We start from the raw sequence: 21,638 nt of genomic DNA on the forward strand, positions 1-21,638 counted from the left end.
TACTAACTGCAACATGCAGTTACCTGAATTATAAAAGCTGCTGAAACTCACGAATGATGAAATGTTTGTCGAAGACAAACATTATCCAGTTACCTCAGCTGTATAGAATCAAAGTAGTAATAATCATGGACAAAGCAGAGTGTAACGAAACGCCTAACTGAAAGTTGTAGTGAGCCACCTCTCGTTTCTTTAGATTGTTCTGATAAGCGGCCTTTCTGAAGGTCTGTCAGAGTTTTTCTTTGGACATTGGCTACTTTTTTCCCTTTAGTCCAGCCCTTGTAGCTGACCATTTTTGGAGGAGTTTTTTGTTAAGCCGTCTAAAAACTGACCTATGACTCATTGAAGTATAAAAAGGCAACTAACAAGGTGATGAACCACTGTTGTCTAAACAGATAATTTCGCAAAGATACCATTTTAAATTGCATCTTCAGGCACTTTGTTACTAGTAGCCTGTCACAAAAACAATCTGTACCCATCTCCTTAGCTGATTTAAAAAAAATAAATAAAAAAAAGCCACAGTTTGACAGGCATAAATCAGCATTTTTGCACTAATACGGTGATTCCAAAGAGCTATTAGCTGAAATCCTGGCATATCTCAGCATGGTGAGCCTCTCTGTGGAAGTTTGTTTCGGCCACTGGGGGAAAAATAATACCACTCATGATTCAAATTTTAGAGTTAAATGGTACTTTTAGACAGTGTTAGAATGACTTCCGCTTTCTGCAGACGAATAACAAGGAAATGACGTACCTACAAAGAGCTTCCTGACTGGCAGCGGTCGAAGCTCGAGTTTCGACATTTTATTTTATTTTTTTTAGCAGCTGATCACTATCTGAAAGACAAAGACCTGATACAGGACCTGTGAGATGCATCTGACCCTTCAGTTGATCCATCTACTGTTCACTGAAGCCTGATAAGAAATGGTCTCAGTGGAAGGGTGGCTGTCAAGAAGCCATTCTTAAGGAAGGAAAACAGGGAGAAAAGGCTGAGGTATGCAAAATTACACAAGAACTGGACTGAAAATCAGTGGCAACAGGTTTAATGAAGAAGAATCCAAATTTGAAAATTGTCTTCAGTATTTATGGTGGAGGTCAAGAAGCCTGAAGAACTATTTTTCAAGACTAATTAAAGAAATGACAAGAAAGCTTACCTAAGAGAGTTCACGCTGTGCTGAAGATAAAGGTGCTCATGCCAAATATTGATTTTTAGTATCATTAGAATACAACTCTGTTTTCTGCCTGATAGACTTGTGCTGTATTTTAAAATGCTTACTTGAACTTGATCGCTACATTAAAATAACGATTACGTTTGTGCATCAATCAAAATAATCAGAGGTGAAACCATAAAGGCATGAATCCAGCAGTTGTAAATGAAATTCAAGTAAAAGTTATGAAAAATTCCTTCGAATTTCAAATTATTAAGCACAAGTTTGCAAACGTTAACAGAAGTGAAAGTAAAATACCTCAAAAACTCTCTTAAGAGCTGCAAAAATCACGGCTTCTTTCCTGCGGATCTTGAATGCAACCCAAATCCCGCTAACTATTGACTCAAAACTTTGTACCAAACCAGTTAAGCCAGTTACGCACCCGCGTCTCAGAAGCAGCAGCCATGGCTGGGGATCCTCCTGTTATCATATGGGAGCGTGAAGTTGAGAGCCTGTTGCATTACAGAGAGCTGATCCCCCGTCTGGAGGAGGCTTTGGGAAGTTCTCCAGCCGGGAGAGTGCGGAGGTGATCCAGCCTGTGCGCTCCACGGTGCCGCTGCAGAAACACAACGGGTAAGGCCTGCAGTCTGCTTCGAGAGTGCTTCAGCACAATCAAACATTAACAGGGTGCAGCTACTGCTGGCTGAAACTCGTTCACTTTCTAGGTTTCTGGGACTGATGCCTACATACATGGAGAATGATGGAGTCCTGTCCACAAAGTTAGTGTGTTTCTACAACAGGGAGCTGGCTCCACTTTGCCATCAGTTTCAGCCACAGTGGTGCTGCTGATCCAGAGTCTGGGAATGTCAAGGCTGTACGTTAAATCACTGCATGCACCTATGATTCTGATGCATATAATCATATGTTCTAGCTTAAGTTTTACCAGCTGCACCCTCAGAGCAGTCACGTTTCCAACCTGCAGGTCATGGATGGAGAGGTCATCACTAAGATGCGGACTGCTGGAGCGTCAGCAATCTCGGCTAAGGTACTCGTGTTTTCGATTTATTCCCACAGCTCTTTCCTAGTCTTGCAGTCCTGTTGTAGCTTTGAACTGTGGGTCTCTCCTGGCGTGTTCACGCAGCTGCTGATGCGTCCTGGAGCTGAGGTTCTGGCCATCTTGGGAACTGGCCAACAAGCCCTGAGTCATTATAATGCCTTCACTGAGATGTTTTCATTTAAAGAGGTATGCTTCCAAAAAATATATATTTGTTTTGATATGTTAAGCACAGCACAAAGGGCTTACTATTACATCATTATCAAGAGATTATCAAAAGAAGCAAGTGCAGCTCCTGCAGCAAAAATACATTAAATAACCTCTGTCTGACTCTCACCTGCAGCGTTTCCTCCTTGTCTCTTAAAGAATACTGTTACACTTCCCCCGAACCTCATTTTAGGTACGAGTGTGGAACCACAGGAGGGAGGCAGCGGAGAAGTTTCGCTGCTCTGTAGACGGCCCCGTGACTGTGTGCAGCTCAGTGGAGGAAGCAGTGAAGGGAGCTGATGTCATAGTGACAGCAACCAGGTCTACAGAACCAGTGCTCTACGGCCAGTGGGTCAAACCTGGAGCCCATGTGGCAGGTGAGAAGAATACACACACACAAATATGTAAAGGAAGTGTGGGAGAATTTTACATCTGTGGTCATGCAAACCTCAAAACAGATGGAAATTTATTTTTTCTTGCTACCACAGAATATAATAAAAACAAAATTTTCTACTTGTCCTCTAACCAGCGGTGGGAGCTTGCAGGCCAGACTGGCGAGAGCTGGACGACGTGTTGATGAAGGAGGCTGTGGTGTATGCTGACAGCAGGGACGCAGCAATGGTCGAGTCAGGTGACGTCATCCTCTCTGGGGTCAGTCTGTCATTGTGCTTTTATACCGACTCAGAGAATAGAGGTGTGTGTGTGTGTCACTGGCATCTTATGTGCAGAAGAGTGTTAAAGTGTATGTGCTGTTTTCAGGTTGAGGTGTTTGCAGAGCTCGGAGATGTTATTAATGGGACAAAACCTGCTCACAGAGAGAAGATCACTGTGTTCAAATCCCTCGGTAGGCCTTGCTGTTCAAAGCCACATTATTTGGCATCTGCATCATCTTTCCAGCTCAGCACTTTAAGAAATGTCATGTTTTAACAGTGCTCTTTTTTTTTTTTTTTTACTAACAGGAATGGGTGTTGAAGATGCAGTGTCTGCTAAGCTGGTATATGACCAATGGAAAGCCAAAACCAGCAATCTGTGAAGTGGTCATGTACTTAAAGTTGACCTCTCTGTTCAACCTTTACGTCACACAGATGACCAAGAATGAGGCAACATAAGAACAAAAAGAGCAATGATATATGTCTTCCTCAGAGCTGATTTTAATGCTGAAATGGTTAGTGGTTAGCCGATGAATCACAAACTCGGGGAACAGAAATTATCAGATAAGAGATTTAAGGTCATTACTAGGCAACTTAAAACACAGCTGACAGAATCTACAACTACATGAGGAGCTCTGTGAGGCTGTACATGAGAACAGCTGTGCTTTAAGCTCATTTCAGCAACAAGTGTACCACTTATGGAAATTAACCTTTTTTAACTACACTTACGACTCATGACACATCACTATACATAAGGCCTTGGGGGCAGGTGTGCCAGTGGGTTGTGGGTCTTGCCTCTTCACTGCTGTCTGCTCCTCCTTTTTTTTTTTTTTGGGGGGGGGGGGTATTGGCTCCTTGGCCCTGTAGGATGTGGTCATGGAAGGTGGGGGTTACCCCTCCCTGCAAGTGCAGCAGTTGATGATGATGTACTTGTCTTTTCTCTTAATTAAAAAAGCGGAAAACATTCTAATGTTCCTCTGTTATAGCTATAATGTTCACATTGTTTAATATGGTACACAAATATTCAGAAATGATAAAGCACAATTGAGGCCAACTCAAATGCCCTCGTTTGTAACTTACAAAGCAGCTGCTTAGAGCAGCCCTCCCCCTCTCTCATGCAGAGTAAAGCCTCCCCACCATGGGAGTGAAACCAAGTGAAAGGAATGATTCAAGTAGGAAAAAATAAGTTTGCTGATGCTAATAAACTTTTTCATTATTATTGATTATTAAAGTGTGGGGAGGTGTGAACTGTGTTGTGCTTCTAAATGGGGACAGAAAAAGTTTGATGACCGCTGCACTACAAGAGTCTTACAGACCAGCAGCTCCATGGTGTGAACATGGCAACTTCTAATATCTAGCGATAATATCTTCTAATAAATGTAAGAGTTTGCTCAATCTGTTCTAATCTACAGTAAAGTCTGTTTTTGAACAATGACATACTTTTTGTAGTTTTGCCTCTGTACACCACGCCAGCTATTTTAAATCAATATGTAACTGAGTGCAGACTTGCAGTTTTAATTCAAGGAGTTGAACAGCTGCATTGCAGTAATTGTTTAAGAGTCACAGCCAATTTTATGCATAGTTCCTGATTATCATAAGCGCACCATAATTTTAAATATAGGCATAATTTTTAAGCATTGGATGAAAACCCTTTGCAGTCAGTGACTGTACGGTTTGTTGACTGCAGTCAATGAACCCACGGACATCACCACATGCTGTTTCCTCTCTTGAGATGCTCTCCCAGGATTTTACTGGAGCTGTCTTCAGTTGCTGCTTGCTTGTGGGTCCTTCTGCATTGTTTTGTATTTAAAGATGGCGATAAAATACTTTCTGTTGAGATCAGGTGACTGATGTGGCTTGAGAAAACTCTTTGGTTGCTTTTGCAGGTTGCTTTGGGTCCATTTGCACTGTGAACTGCTGTCTGATCAGTTTTGCAGCATCTGGATGAATCCGTGCAGAGTCCTGTACACTCCACAATCCATCCTGGTTCTGCTACTGAACATCTAGCAAACAGCTCTGCTTAATTTATTATGGAATAACTAGGGGAATATGCCTCACCTGACTATGAAGCTACTTGTCAGTCAATTGTCAATTACTGTTGAGAGTCTAAATGGAGAAACTGGCTGTAATTCCTGAACAGTTAATGTAATGTGTTTATTAAACCCCATGAAATAAAGCTGAAAGTCTACACTTTAAACTTGATTATTTGATGTCAAATCCATTCAAAGGCAATAATACAAACTGGGGTTCAGGAAAACTGATTGTTTTTCAACCTTTACAAAACAAATTATTAGTTTTAGCATTAGGTGCATCATTTCCCAAGACGTTTAGTGATGGCACCATAGACAAAGTCTATGACAAAATATAAAATGTAAAGCAACGGGTTTTCAATTAGTTTGCTTAAAAATTAGAAGAAAAAAAAAAAACTCACAGCATATTACTATGTGAAAATGAAACCACATTTATTAAGAAATTAAATCAAAGTAAATCAAACTTCCTCTGTGCCAAAGAACACTGATAAAATGTGGAGTTCCCTAAAGCAATCTTGCAACTTGACCATCATTTCGAAATAATATGTAGGTGTTACTGGTGAAGTTATATCGTAAAACAAAATGCATTAAAAAAAAAAAAAATCTGTTTTAACCTTCAAATATTACTTCACTGGCTCAGGCTTCATAATAGCTGGGATCAACAGGAAATGTTACACACTTTTATGATGGCTATATGACACAGCGGGTATCACACATTAAAAAGAAGCTTGAAAAATAAAAACCTTTTCTGGGTGAGAATTTGGTAAAAGCCAGGGAACAAGGGGTGAAACTTTACTCTAAGGAAAAATAAAGAACGAGAGAGCAAAACAAAACTGGCTGCGCAGCACCTTCACATGGCTGACAGTCGTTATAAAACACTGATCACATAATGAGAAAAGACCAATGAATACATTTAGAAAACATTCAGGAATAAGACAACTAAATGTCAACATATTAACCAGAGACGGTCTTTTTAATGCTTGATCGCTGCACTCCTGTAATTATTCTGTGAGCAGCAGTTCTTCAAAAATTATTTTAGGTCATTTTAGGGTTAAATGGTTTCTTTGTGACTGCATGACGACGATATGTTGTGCAGGTAAAAACAAACGTATAATAGTGTTGACAGAGGGACTACCAAGTGATAATCGAGTTTTGCAGCACCCCAGTCTAGTTGGATGATGCATGTAAACAAAATGGTCCAATGGAAAAGAAAAAAGGAGAAAAAAATGTTCTACAAAAAAAAAAAAAAAAAAAAAAAAAAAAACTCTCTCTAAACCAAAAATTTCTCAAGGCAACAGGAATCTCTTAGTGTGTAGGGGAAGAGTGCAATGCAGAACTTCCTTCTTTTATAGTGTAAATCTATGGTAGTTTCATGCTAAATTCACCTTCATGTAGCGTTTCTTCACAATGTCTCAGAAAACTGACGATTGTTTTTTCTTTTTATTATCAACCCCACATCAACAATCAATCCCCCCACCCTCCCATTCCCCAAGGCCTTAGCAAAAATAACGTCTTTCCTGTTAACCTGAAAGGACTAAACAGATGTAAAACCCAGAGAAAGATCTGACAGAAACCCTTCTGAGCTGCTTAAATCTGTAAAGTTCTTTCAGATGGAAGTCTGATCTACCAAAGTGGACACGGTGAAAATAACCCAGTTGTCATCTTTTCCCTCCAAGTAGGCGAGTTCTGATTGCGACCGTATTTGCTACTCCTCGTTTTTCTCCGTTACAATATACGGCACTTCCTCCTCCTCCTCTTGACAGGTGGCGGGCACAGGACTGCCCTGATGGCTTCATCAAACACCGTTTTAAGGCCACGCTGGGTCAAAGCTGAGCACTCCAAATATTTCACTGCACCTGGTCACCGAAAGGAGAAAAAAATAAGAAACAACTTAATAAACGACTCAATTTTTTTCGGCATGGCATGATACTACAGTCAAAACATTTAAGATCTTTCTGTGATTACAAAAGAAGCCAGAACCCCACACTTTAACAGCCAAAATAAATATATAAAACACAACATTCTTAAATTACATATAATCAGTGTTTAAACAGATATTGCAATGGCCATGATGATTTACAAGAAAAACAAATGTGTGCAGAGTTTTCTCAAGTTTCTAAAGGTTTAGCTGCTGAGGCTCCACCTGGAAGGTAGTGATGGTGTGGTAATCTCTAATCATCCAATTGCAGCTGGGAGGTTGCAGGTTCGACCCCCTGTCCCTGCGCTGCGTTGTGTCCTTGCGCAAGACACTTAAACCACATTGCCTAACGGTAGCGCCGGTCTCTGGCTGCATGACCGTAGACGCTCGTCTCTGGATGAGTGATCTGGAACGATCTTTTTCATTGTGTGCCTTGCGTGCACAACGACAATGAGTTGAATCTAAAGTAGTCACAGACCAGACAACCTGAAGTTCATCCCGAGCATCAGATTTACGTGACTGTGAACATGGCACGGTGGTTGGTATTTTAACAATCTGCTGGGATTTTCCCACACAACATCTCTAGGGTTTACAGAGAACGGTCCAAAAAGGAGAAAATATCCAGTGAGCAGCAGTTCTCTGGAAGAAAATGCCTTGTTGATGCCAGAGGTCAGAGGTGAAAATGCTTATATACCTTCTAATGGTAGGAAAACCTCTATAATCTAACATATTTAAGGCTCATCTGATAAGTCCAGTGTTTGCATCCTCATAAAATAAACAGACAATGAAAAAGATTTATTTGTGAAAGTGTGGAGCTACTGACTTATTTCTTTAGCCATGGCCAAGCCCTGAGGGTAGATGATGGGAGAGAGTTTCTTCTCCTTCAACTTCTCGATGGTTTCCTTGTCATCTCTCAGATCCAGCTTGGTTCCGACCAAGATTATAGGTGTGTTGGGGCAGTGGTGTCTCACCTCAGGGTACCACTGCAGAGGGAGGACAGACGTGTTTGCATGCATTATGATTGGTGAAAAGGCAACACTGAAAGCAAGTGTTGTTTAAACAATAGATTTCTTTGACACTTGCTAGTTACACAAGGAGTGACCTTTAGGAAGGTCAAGGAGCTTAATCAGTGCATCGGTGAGACACATTTCCCTCAAAATTGGCATTCATCTTAATTTATATCTCTTTTTTTGTGTTTTAGAAACCAATTTGTGACTAGAACTACACAATAGCTTAAAAATCAAGTATATTTCTTTAGCTAGGACTAGAGTTGTGTCAAAAATGCAAACTCTCTTCTCAATGGAACGGTCATCTGACTTGTGTGTCATACAATTATCCAGCCAAGCTGATCTGAGAATGGCAATTCATGGAAAACGGTTAATTTAATATTAAAGAGCATGCTGTACTGACCTTGGCACGGACGTTTCGAAGGAGGCTGGACTGACTAGTGAAAAGCAAATCAGGAACACATCCTGAGGAGGACATAAACAAACCAAAAAAAAAAAAAAAAAAAAAATCACTACAACATTAACAATTTAACTGTCGCTGTGGAAATATTTGTGTTGCAACTATGACAAGAATAACCACAACTACTGTGAAAAGTAACAATCATTTAAATATAAATACTGACTAATGCAGTTGTGAAGATTCACAAATACACAAAATACAGACTGGTCCCTGTTGGGTAAACAAAGCGACTCCATTATTCGAGTCACTGGCACAGAGGCCACTTAACTGTGAAGACAAAGAGCGCAAACAAGAGCCGTTTTTCCACTTCCTCCAGCCGTCCTCCAGACAGTGTATAGGTACTGTGGATACAAGGCTCTACTTTGCAGAGGGCACACTCTGTCTTGAGTGTTAGAGGCCAGTGAATAACTACAAATCAATGCTGGCAAGTGAAAACAGTGTTCACACTACACTGTGTGGCTACCCCCAAACTATACAAAGAGGTGGATAAAAACAGGCACTTGTTAATACTGGCATGACATACACACACATGTGTCTGTATACATACCGTCTGCGGGTAGGACAGTGGCCTGAGCCTGTCATAGTCCTCCTGCCCTGCTGTATCCCACAGACCCAGGTTCACTGGTTTCCCATCTACCATCACATTGGCAGAGTAGTTGTCAAAGCTGTAGAGAGAGGGGTGGATAACAGGTTTGAAATTAAACCTAAGTGTACAAAACTTTGTTCTTCTGTAATACACAACTTCCTAATGTTCAACACAGGGAAGAGATGAACTGCCACGTTTCCATTTGCTGACCACACACCTACCTCCGCTTGCTAATGAGTAACTGTGATACTTACACCGTGGGGATGTACTCTCCAGGGAAGGCATTGGTAGTGTAGCTGATTAGCAGACATGTTTACCCACAGCCCTGAGAGGAAGGAAGAGGGAATTGATGAGAAGTGGAGGACCTTTCTTGAAACGCATGAAGAAGGAAGCTATGTTACTCGACAGGTTAACCTGTCAAATTAGACAAGTTTCATGTGAAAGATCTGGCTTTAGAAGATCACCACTGACCTACAGCTTTAGCTTCACTGCGGTGTTTCAATAAATGTGATGACTTAATCACCAAACTTTAGTTATGCTAAGCAGTGTCCTGAATGGCTTTTATAGGATGTGATGTAAAAAACAGACAATCAAGATAGTATGAGGAATAACGGCACATACAAATACATTACAATATGCACTGCCGATTAACAAGACCCATCACCAATGGGGATATCCTCCCATGATTAATGAAAATATAAAATAAATGAAGAAGTCAGGATAACATTACAGCCCCAGTCTGAGATCAGAAGGTAAAACCTCACAGAGGTCCCGCTTTGTTCTGCGCAGGAGGATAAAAAGGCATCACAATCTGAACTATATCTGATCCATAATGACATCCAACTGGAAATCTGTATTTGTACATGTAGACATGCCAGAAATATGCACACATTAGGTCTTTATTGCATAAGAACAATTTCACTTAATGTTTTCCCTTTCAGTTTCTTTCTTTGCAGGGAAGGTTCAGCCTCCTTTTCATGAAGCTTATTCCAATATTTAGATTGGTAGTAAAAAAAGTTTGAAAAAACTTTTTGTACATTTAATATTCAATGAGCTGTTGGGTATACTTAACAATACCAAAAAAGTAGATTATATAGCAGGATTTGCTTTTTTCACTCTGTTATATCATAGCAAAATGAAACGGATTAAAGACTAAAAATAATTGACTGACAATTTTTACATTTGGGTCATTCCATCTCAAATCTTCTGCTTGATCATCTCTGATATGCCTAAAAATTTAATGGTCCACAATTCGGACATCAAATACTATAAAATAATATATTAAAGTTACACGAAAACAGCATTTTAGTGACGTAAGAATTTCATGCTAAAATTATTCTACGTGTTATTTTGCTTCATTGTTGCTTCATTACAACTATGAAGCAACAATGAAGCAACATTTTTACAGGACAGTTTTACAGCTGTCCTGTAAAACTCACTAGTTTTACAGGACAGCTTTATTTATTTTTTTTTCCTTCAAACGTTAGCTAGCCAATACTCTTTTTTTTATTTATTTACTTTTATTATTTGTCCAAATTACACATCTTGATTTACTCGTATGCAAAAGATTTCAGGCTTTATCGTTAGTAATCTTGAGATATTCATGCTCAACATTTCCTCAGATTTCAATGTGCGAAAGGCATATACGCTTTAGGCAAATCGTAGATGGAAGAGCAGGAAAAAATTCTAAAAATGTGATGATTGTGAAGAAATGTCCCAGCTAATTTTCATATTCACTGGACTCTGCTGAGTTGTTATAGTGGTTTGTTGTTTTAAAGCTTCAAGCAACGACTGAATTAAGTTTCTCCAAGGCCTTGGGTGGCTCTACAGTTAATTTAAAATCATACACTCAATAAAGAACGGCATGTCTGCTAAGTAACCCCCTTCAATCACGGCAAATCGGAGCATGAAGGCAAATCTGTCTGACCCAGCTGGGCTGGAAAACAGGCACAACAACAGCTGTCGCTCATGTTGGCATGTTAGCCGCTAGCCAACTGTTGGTAACTGGGTCAACTAAAACAGCCATGTTAGCCTCGTATCACCACACTGTGGGTCAAACTGCGAATATTACACAGCTCAAATTAAGAATAAAAATGTACTTTGACTTACCCGTCCCCACCACCACACACACTTTATGGCCTGCATCGGACGACCCTCTCAGCAGCGACCCAGCCGACGTTACAGCGAGCTCAGCGTCCGTTAGCTCAGCTAGCTAACAGCGGCTATAATAAAGCAGTCCCGTAGTGCCTGAAAAAGCACGGGGGACAAAGCAAGGACCTCGACTGTGCTCCGAAAAGTTCAAAACGTTGCTCCAGGAGCGCTCTGACTTGACTTTCCTTGTCAGCAGCACTCCGGTTGAAACTCCAAAGTTGTAAAGCAGGGAGGCAACACCCAGTAAAAAAAAACAAAAAAACTCTGAGTCAAGACTGTGAGGGAGGAAACGCCCACAAGTTGGAAGCAGCAGCCAGGAGATTCCCGCAAGTCACCTCCCGGCAGGGCGGGCACAACCTGCCATCTGCTGGTTTAAACAACTATCTGCTGTCCAGCTTCAAACTGCCTGCAAACACAAAGGTGAATCTGTTTTTTGTTTTTTAAATAAATGAATAAAGATGTAATTCTTTGCAGTACTGCACTGTCTTGTAAAATACATTAAAAATGTAAAAAAAAAAAAAAAAGTATAGAAATCTCTGTGTAAAACACACACTGGCTGCTCGATACTGTTACGTCAGATCATCAAGCAAAATTTAACATTAGACAAAGATAACCAGAGTGATGCAAGAAGCAGTTTTTAATTTCTCTTCTCTTCATTTATTAAGACAAAAAAAGCTATCCAAGCCTATGTGGCTGGTGTTCTTTGGATCAAGTCGTCCAGATCATGAAACAGCAAAGCAGCCCCAAACATCACACTAACACCACGGTGTTTGGCTGTTGGTCTGATGCTCTTTTTATGAAATACTGTGTTAGTTTTATGCCAGATGTAATGGGACCCAAACTGTCCTTTTACCTCGTCAGTCCACAAATACATTCCCAAAGGCCTCGGGGTTTTTTGGCAAATATGAGATGAGCCTTTGTGTTCTTTTTGGTCAGCAGTGGTTTTCACCTTGGAACTCTCCCACGGATGCTATTTTTGCCCAGTCTATTTCTTCTTGTTGAATCATGAACACTGACCTAAACTGAGGCACGTGAGGCCTGCAGTTCTTTAGATGTTATTCTGGGTTCTTTTGTGACCTCCTGGATGAGTCGTCAATGCGCTCTTGGAGTAATTTTGGTAGGTCGGCCACTCCTGGAAGGTTCACCACTGTTTGTGGATAGTGGCTCTTATTGTGGTTCACTGGAGTACCAAAACCTTAGAAATGGCTTTGTAACCCTGTCCAGACTGATAGATGTCAGTGACTTGTTTCTGTGCTGTTTCTTTAGATTATGGCATGATGTGTTGCTTTTGAGATCTTTTAGCCTGCTTCACTTTGTCAGACAGCTTCTATTTAAGTGAGGGCAATTACTTTTTCACACAGGGCCGGGTAGGTTTGGACAGATTTTTTTCCTTTAATAAATGAAATCATCATTTAAAAACTGCAATTTGTATTTACTCAGGTTATCTTTGAGTATACTACAATTTGTTTGATAAGCTGAAACATGTAAGCGTGGCAACACAATCAAGTGTGCCCCCTTCTGATATCCATAAGAAAATCAACTACATTTCAAAATATGGGAGTAACCTTTAAATGCAGAGTAAGATTTGATGTATGTATGATTATTATAAGATTACACTCTTTCCAGTGTTACAGTGTAATAATAATATTATATTAATAATATTATTAATAATATTATTAATAATAAGTGACCATTTACACAATTAAAAGGTCTTAACATGAAGAAAAAATAAATAATAAAATGGCATTTAGCTTAATAAAATAAAATAAAATATGACAAAAATCACTTAATAGATAAAAAAATATATATAAAATCAAATACATTCAAGTAGTAGAATAATTTTATATAAAAATACAAATATTACGTAATATATCCTATGTAATGGATGGATAGATTTATTTTATCTTGTTTCATTGATAGATTTACGTACGGGAAGGGCCTGAACGCTTTTGTTACTCCTTAACGTCAAACTGCAGTTCAGCATGTAAACAGTAGAGAGCAGTATTTCACATTTTTGCAGCTCAATAAAAGGACAGACAGTATGCTGTTTTTTGTTGCCACTGGGAAAAATATAATAGAATCACAGCTCTCTCTGGCTTTCTCTGTCTCTCTCATCTCTGACCATCATCTCCTCACACTTTAAAATTTTTTTATCCATTAACTAATCACAGACTCCAAGGCAACGACGCCTCTGCTCGCACACATTAGTAACCATGTCTCTGGATTATGTTTGTGGGGGGGGATTTTTGCGGCAAACAACACATTAATAGGATAAACGTCACCATTAAGTGAGGGGGTAAGGAGGGGGAAAAAAAAGATTAATGAAGGATAAGCAGGCCTGTCGCCATCACAACAGGGAGGCCGTAAAACACGTGGAGGGCGTCACACTGCATGATTACTGTATGTCAAACTGACACACTGAATGAAGAAAATCTTCCCCGAGGTTGTAATCATGCATCCCTGTAGAAAAACCCCACAAAATGTGTCTTTAATGTTTCACTGAGAATTTCATATGGCCCAAAGTTTGTCATAATGGGCTTCATGCAATATTTGCATCTAGATTAGCCGCATGTGTACTATGTCATTAATATTCTCTTGAACTGATATTACCAGCAAAGAGAGTTTGGCAACATTGGATCTTTGAGTGTTTGTGCTTTTATTTGTGAACATAAACTTATATCAGAAAACAATACCCTCAACACATTTCCACGCATTGTTATGCAGTTAAGATACACTTCAAGATTTTTCTTCCTGTGAAACTGCAGTAAAGTAATTAAAGTTAACAGCTATTTCCTAGCACAGCTGCTGTATTCTTACTGTAAATGTACTGCATTATGCTGTATACACCTTTACAGTATGATACTGTAATAAGAAGTATGTCCTTACTTAGGTCACACAGTTCCTGTACTTTTTTGCACTAAACAGCTACAGGAATATTAATGCTGCCTCATTGCTAGCTAAACCTTATTTAGCTAACGGGATCATTATTTAATTTAGAAATGCAGGTGTTGCTGTAACACCTGCAGGTTTTAAAACTGCTCATAGCCTCCTGCCGCCATCAGCCCATATGCATCTTCCGTTAAACTGCTGCTCAGAGAGACATATCATCTGATCATTATGCTGCACCAAGATTTAATGACCCCTGTCATGGTGCTGTCTTTGCATAGGAATCATATTGACAGTCTGCAGGCAGTCATCGCTCGAGTGCAAAGAGCGTAGCTCACAATGGTACAAACAACAGGGTATGTGGGGGTCACACAATGTGGACAATTCAGCATTTAAACAAAATAAAAGCTATGTTCTCAGGATTTCCTCATTTCAGCTGAATTGGAGCACATAAAGCAGATGGCTGATCCCAGCTGAGGATTTGCCATTTGTGCTGCTTGCTGCTGCTATCTCTCCTTCCCACATGATCAATGTAAGCCTACGCCACAGTGACAGGAGATAACCTACATAAATGATTCAGTAGCTCGTGATGGGCTTTCCAAGAATTTAGCTGCGAAGGCAACTCTGGTTAAGTCACCGCAAATGTGCATTTGGATCTCATAGTTTGGTTTCATAACTTTTTACACCACAAGTCTATGAAGGAAAACTCACCAACTCACTGCACACAGATGCACAAAAATACCTCTAAACCAGCATAACACAGCAAATCCCCCCAAGAAAATGTCTTAGAAACAGAAATAACTCAGTTTATTCGTTGAAACCTTCCTCCAGGTGCTTCCCGAAGGCTTCCTCAAGCATATTTTCCACCTGGATGTTGAGCTTTAACAGAAGGATGCATGTTTTACTTCAGTTTGGCTTTAGGCAGTGCTGTGCATCTTGTTTATTAGCCAGTGGCAGCAGATGGGAAGCTCCCTAAAAATAAGCAGTGCTTTTGAAGTTGTCCTCTTTCTGCACCGTCCATGACTAGAAACATTTGCATGCTTTAGTCCTGAGATGAAAGAGGACTTCCATGCAAATGTCCAGTCCCATCTATTCAAATGCACTTTTTAAAAATCTGATTACATTCTAACAATCAAACATGAGTAATTTTTGCAATCAGATTAACTCAAAGGTGCTGGTGTTGCATGTTGTCTGTTGCAGTGGTGGATGTGATGGGAAGCTTCTGTCCACTAAAAGCAATAGAAAAACTGCAGAGCTTTGCTCCCAGTTGGAAAGACATCCCACGTGTTTTCCTTTGTCCGCGCTCTCATTCTGTGTATGCGCATTTCTCTCTCTCCAGTTTCTCTCGGTCCTCACCAGCTTTGCCTGCTTTGGTCTCTCGAGCATTGTGAGACAGGGAGTGTGTCACATTACTTAAAGGAATGTGTGTGGGGGGAAGTTCGTGATGGTTTTCACAGGATTGAGGAATTCTTCAGAAACTCAACTGGTTCAAGGCTAAATGACACGAATGAAATAGAATATGTGTTTGTACAAAATAAGCTGTATATCTGATGACACAAAAATACTGATAAGGTCATTGCAGTGGTAGACTGAAATATGGGAGGTGATCAAGCAAATGCAGTACACTCACATCTCGGCCTAATTACTAAACACAGAAATTCACTCCAACATTTCATCACTTTCATTTTAAAAACTCTCTCTTTTGGAGATCCAAAATGCCACAGTGTAGCAAACAGAATTCAGTGATCAATATATTTCAAACATAAAAATGATGGGAAACGTATAACGCTACATTGCTCAACCTCAATATATCAGTATGGGTCAGGAAGCAAGCTACTTGCTTACAGCGTTGCTGACTTGTAAGTTTCTTCTTCAGAGCAACAAAAGTTCAGGCATAAAAGTTTGGAAGCTAACAGAAAAGTCAACAACTGAACTTGTGTTCAGATTGAATGTGGATTTGTGGCGGGGTTTGTGTGTCTTTTATTGCCAGAGGTACAGTTGTGGTCAGAAGTTCACATACACTCATCATGGGCATGACTGTCAGGGTAATTTGGGGCTTTGAATGATTTCGTGTAACTCTTCTTTTTCCAGGGTGGAAAGATTGTACAGCATGCATCTTTAAAGACTTAAAAAATAGAATTGGATGCACAAGTTTGAGTTATTTTGGATTTTTTCTAATCCAGGGTCAAAGGTATACATGCCTGCTCAAACGTAAATGTACAGTGATTTAAATCTTTTAAAAGGTGAAGATTCTACAATGTCTTTTAATTTGACAAGGCCAAGGCTTATTAACTTCTTGTTAGTGATGATTTGCTGGCATAAAAAGGGTTGTTTAACAGCACTCACTGGATTGACCAATACTCTGAACAATGGGAAAGTCCAAGGACTGGAACACCAGCATCACTGTCCACAGTGAAGCGAGTTTTAGATCTGCATGGACTGCGAGGGTGCCAACCAAGAAAGAAGCCACTGCTCCAGAATCAACATCGTCAAGCTCTACTGAAATTTGCAGCTGCTCACACGGTCGAGCCAAATGCCTTCTGGATAAAAGTTTTATGGTCAGACAAGACATTTGGCCACAATGACAAGACACAGCGCAGTATCATGTCAAAGTGTGTGACAGACACGCCTAGGCATGAAATGGACACGCATGCAGACACGCATGGTTGCAATACCAGCATGACTTCCACACATTGGACTGGCGTGTCTAGTCAATGCTCTGCTGTGATATTGGGTTGCAAGAGGTATGTTTAGAGGAGTGCAGCTGAGGCTTATAAACTTATGAAAACTGGACCAACTCTCAAGCATGGTGGCAGTTGCATCATGCTCTGGGGCTGTTTTGCTGCCAGTGGTACTGGTACATGCAGAAATTGGATGAAATAATGATGAACGAGGACTGGCTCCAAATTCTTCATTTTCATCTCAATCAACAATTGGATGGATGAAACATGGACACAATTGTGTGTTCTACCAGGACAATGATCCAAACACAAATCAAACTGATTAAGGAAGGCTAACGATTAGCTTGTGGAATGGCCTTTCCAATACCCCTGACCTCAACCCTACTGAGAATTTGTTGAGGTGCAACTTGCTGAGGGATATTTTACCAAATATGAGTAGGGATGTATGTATGTATTTGACCCTGTATGTAGACTTTTGATCCTGTGGCTATAGTCATCTGGTTTAGTGCTAAATAGCATATTTTAGTATGCTAACATGCTAATCAAACGAGAGCCTTTGTTGCTTTCTCTTGTCTAATAAGTCACTGAAACTTTGGGTTTCATGGTGTTTATTTTGAACTGGATTGTTTAATTAGTTTTAATTAGTTTTCAGAGTGGTTTTGCTCGTTTTTATTTTAGGTTTAATGCTTAGTTTTAGTTTAGTTTCGTTAGTTTCAGTATTAGTTTAAATTTTTCATACTTCATCAGGTACAAGATCAAGGCATAAGAGTGACTATTGTGTAATAAAACTCAACAAAAGATACCGTTTAAAGAAATATATTGAAGAACCAACTGTTCACAAGACAGCAGCACTACGTGCTAAATGTGTGTAATATTAAGGACACAAAGAAAGAATATAAACTCACTCAATAAATTCTACAATAAACTCCCAATAAAGTTCAGCGTCAGTGCAGCAGATAAACAAATCAAAGCTCAAATCCCGCTGCATCCTGATGTTATCACCACCTAAAGCTGCTTCTGGTTTGGAGCTAGCTCGGTTAGATGCTCCCTAATTCGGGCATCATAACTTTCAAATGTTGATAACATTTAAATCACTTAAATCCATTAATTCAGTTTTAAGTCTTCGAATCATTTCAGCTCATCTTCACTCAAACATTCACATCTTCTGATCCAACATTTTTCCATCCACAGTGTGTTCTGTGTCTAAGCTTCATCCAGATCAGTGTGATGTAACAGTGATGCTACAGTAACTACAGTAAATGTTTCAGAGGAACTGACTGACAGTCTGACAGCTGCAGCTGCCTCATTGTAAATCACCACTGTCTCCATCCTTACAGCCTGTTGACGAGTGAACGACTGTAAAAGCTTCATGTTACGTACAAAGATATCCAGCTAACGTCTAACTGGGATTCAGTGCTTGTAGAAACATAACGTCTGCAGATGAATTTGCTCCTCTGATCAATTTGCAACCCAGAGAGCACTTGGGCTTCAGTATCTTGCCCAAGGATAATTTGGCATGCAGACTGAAGCATCAGGGAATCAAACCACCAACCTTAAGATTAGTAGATTACCTGCTCTACCACAGCCTCGCCAACTTTTTTAGAGTTTAGGAATTTAATTATTTTTAGTTTCCCGTGTGCTTACTGCATATCATTAGTTGTATTTAAAGCAAACATGTCATCCATCTGTCCGTTTCTTCGACTTTCTTCCAGGGTCGTGGGGCGGCTGGAGCCTATCCCAACTGCCAGGGCGAGAGGCGGGGTGCAGCTTGGACAGGTCACCAGTCTGTGACAGGGCTGAGAGAGCCCTGGTCCATGTGAACCATTCACACTCACACTCACACCTACGGCCAACTTAGAATCATCATTAACTTGACCCCACTAATGTTTTGGTATATTGGCTTCTAGGCCAAGGTAACCACAAGTTTTATGCAACTTCATATTTGTGTTGTAAACATTTAGGCTAATCTTGCACAGAGACTGTAAACAAAAATAAATAAGTGAATATCCACAAACAGAAGTAATTTTAGATGGCATATGATTGCCTTTATTATTATTTTAAATTTAGTCTTCTTTCCTAGCAGGTGTCCCGCGCGTTGTCAGGGTCAGCTATGCTCCATTGGGATCGATTTTGCACGTCTTCGGGGGCGAGGTTTGCTCTTCTCATGTCCTCAACGATCGCATCCATCCGTCACTTCTTTGGTCGTCCTCGTGGACGCCGGCCATCGACTTCCAAGCTTGATCCACAGCTTGGAGACGTGCAGCCATGATGGGAGGGTTGAATGTAATCTAGCAGTGGCACCCCACAGTCTTTTCGTTAAATTTGATATTCTAAAATTAAACAATACGGGACAAATTGATATATGTAATGTGGGTCTAGGCAAAGTATTAAAGTTATTAATTTATTCATAAAGTTTGTTTGTAGTCCTAAACATATTGATGGTATTTTTTCTACAACGTTTTTTCTCTCCAAAGATGTTTTTTCCTCTCTCCTACAGCCGCGTTTGCACCTACATGCAAATGACCAATTATGCAAATTAGGCGACAGTGACTTCTAGTTACAGCGGCGGAAAATTTCCCACAGGTATGACCTCCACCGTTAGCCAGGGTTTGAGACCACTGTTACCAGCCGGCACCGCGAGGAGGTGGTGGTAGGGTTTTGCACAGCCAAAATTTAGAGTGTCCAATTAAGCTAAATTACAATAAGATTGCCTTTATTATTATCTTAAAATTTAGAGTAGCCAATTAAATTCCAAAAAAAGGAGGGAGAGAGAAGACAGAAAGAAAGAAAGAAAGAAAGAAAGAAAGAAAGGCACAGAGGAGAGGTCAAAGTGAAGGAGATGGATTCAAGGTGGTGGCAGACGAGGTGAGCTGTGTTTAAGTTGAAGAAGAGTTCCTGCGGAAAAACTTGAAGCCTTTTTTCTTTTCAAGCAGAGCTCTTGCAGATCTTTATGCTGCAGTATGATGGTATGGAGATCTCTGACACTTTCTGCATTCAGCTCTTCAAGTTTCTCACACCTCATCTTCAGTCCTTCAATGTGTTCATGCTTTTCTGCATGGCTTTCTTTCAGCTCTTTAAATTTCTGTTCCACCAATTTCTGTGCTTCCTGCATGTCATTAAGCATCTTCTCCTTTTGGTTTGCTTTGTGCTGGCATTCTTATGGAGCTCTTCCAGTTCTGCGTTTTTTCCTCATCATAACTTCGATGCCCGCACACATTTTCTCAGCACACATTTTCTCCATCTCTTGTTTGTATTGCTGCAGATTTCTGATTTTCTCCCTGAGTTCTCCGTTGCACTTTTCAGACTTTTGGAGAACATCTTGCAGCTGTCTCTGTGACGTGGAGAGCTCTTGTTTCTCCTTCAGCACTTTTGCATATTTCTCCTCGCTTCATGGAGCTTGCACTGGATGCTTGTGTGCTTTTGTTCCATCTTCTGAAGAACTGCTTTGTGCTTGGCTTCCATTTCTTTAATCACAGCCGCATTGCTTTGGTGGGCTTGATGAAGCGATCCATGTAAGCTTTTATTTTGCTTGTCATGTCTTCTAATTTAACCTGCACCACCCTGTGCCTCTTTTCAGTTTCTTCAAGTCTTGCTTTCACTTCTACGTGCTTCATTTCAGCTCTTTCTTCTCTTTCAGTATCGTTGTTTTCTTCCCCAAGGCAAGATCAAGCTTTTGTTGCAAGCTTTCATTTTCTCCCTCCATCTCGTGGAGCTTGGATTGCAAGTTGATACATTTTGCATCCTGTTGTTCCTGATCTAACAGGACTTGATTCAACTTTTCTTCCAATCCTTCATTTGTCTTCTCACGTCTTGGAGCTTGTGTTCCAGCTCTGTGCATTTGCATCCTTCTCCTTGACCAAATCTCTTGCTTCCTTAAACTTTGCTTCCAGCTGTTGGAGTTGGTCTCAGCGAGTCGGAGCTTTCTGCACATATCCCTGAATCTAGAGTGGTCCACATGACGATTCTCCTCTTGCATGTGCTGTTCAGTAGCAATTCTGAGGGATTCAGGTGGACCATTACTTTCAAGGGAGTCGGCATCTTGCCAAAAACCCCAGTAATGGTGTCAGTTTCAGGGTCAAGCAGGATTTCCGGCGCATCACCCCATTCGTGGGGGATTTCTGACTGATTTTCCCAGTCAAAGAGGTCAGTATTATCGCGCTCTCTTGACTCCTGAGACATGTTGTCAGTGTTCTTGCTTGACTGCTGTGGATTCAAATCTTTTCAAAATCTTCCTTTGTCAGTGCTGAACTGGAGAATGCTGCTAACACGAGTGCTGCGAACAAACTGAATTCTATTGTTTCTTTTCGCTACTTAAAGGAAACACTTGACAGAGAAAAAGAAAGAATGTGATGTCATAATATAATTTAACAGTTCCTGAGAAGGTTGACATTCCATATGCAAATGAGGCTGTTTGTGTAAATGCATGTGTAGATAAAAAAATGGCAGTCATGTTTTGTTTCATTTTAAATGAATGTCAGCATACCCCACCTTAGAGTTTATCTGCTAGCATGAATGTCTTAATGCATTGCATGTGCTTCACACATGTTGTATATATTCACAGCAAAACTACAAACCCAAACTACAAACAGCATGGCATAACATTACCAACAAATTATTTTTCATTATTCTTTTGTGAAACAGTTGAAACTTTATGTTTAATAACTTATAACAAACTGACATTTAAGATTTTGAATTCACATGTCCACAACTATCCTCACTGAAAGGACAGCCCTTACATGGGTGCAGATTGTGTGCGTAACTGTCTGAGCCCAGCATCATGTGGTTGTCCATGATCACTCATTAAGGCTCGAGGACAGTCCATCCGTTTCCTGACCCTGTACATGATGTTTTAATGCGGATGACATA

At 40.3% G+C, this 21,638-nt stretch overlaps 2 protein-coding genes across 2 annotated transcripts; one reads left to right on the forward strand and one right to left on the reverse strand.

Annotated features, from left to right (window-relative positions):
• Positions 1-742: 742 nt before the first annotated feature.
• On the forward strand, positions 743-5,239 carry crym (crystallin, mu). The gene is given in 12 exon segments (XM_030754410.1): positions 743-1,180; positions 1,568-1,694; positions 1,697-1,775; positions 1,868-1,938; positions 1,941-1,985; positions 1,988-2,016; positions 2,125-2,187; positions 2,284-2,385; positions 2,597-2,780; positions 2,933-3,054; positions 3,163-3,247; positions 3,363-5,239. Coding segments are annotated over 11 exon segments (942 nt in total). The 5' UTR covers positions 743-1,180; positions 1,568-1,606; the 3' UTR covers positions 3,437-5,239.
• Positions 5,240-5,494: 255 nt separating this feature from the next.
• Positions 5,495-20,951, reverse strand: LOC115798379 (ras-related C3 botulinum toxin substrate 1). Its single transcript, XM_030755215.1, is given in 6 exon segments — positions 5,495-6,939; positions 7,825-7,984; positions 8,408-8,473; positions 9,016-9,133; positions 9,309-9,379; positions 20,793-20,951. Coding segments are annotated over 6 exon segments (705 nt in total). The 3' UTR covers positions 5,495-6,808.
• Positions 20,952-21,638: the final 687 nt, after the last annotated feature.

Source organism: Archocentrus centrarchus, chromosome 19 (genome assembly GCF_007364275.1).
Source record: "Archocentrus centrarchus isolate MPI-CPG fArcCen1 chromosome 19, fArcCen1, whole genome shotgun sequence".
Taxonomy (NCBI): Eukaryota; Metazoa; Chordata; class Actinopteri; order Cichliformes; family Cichlidae; genus Archocentrus; species Archocentrus centrarchus.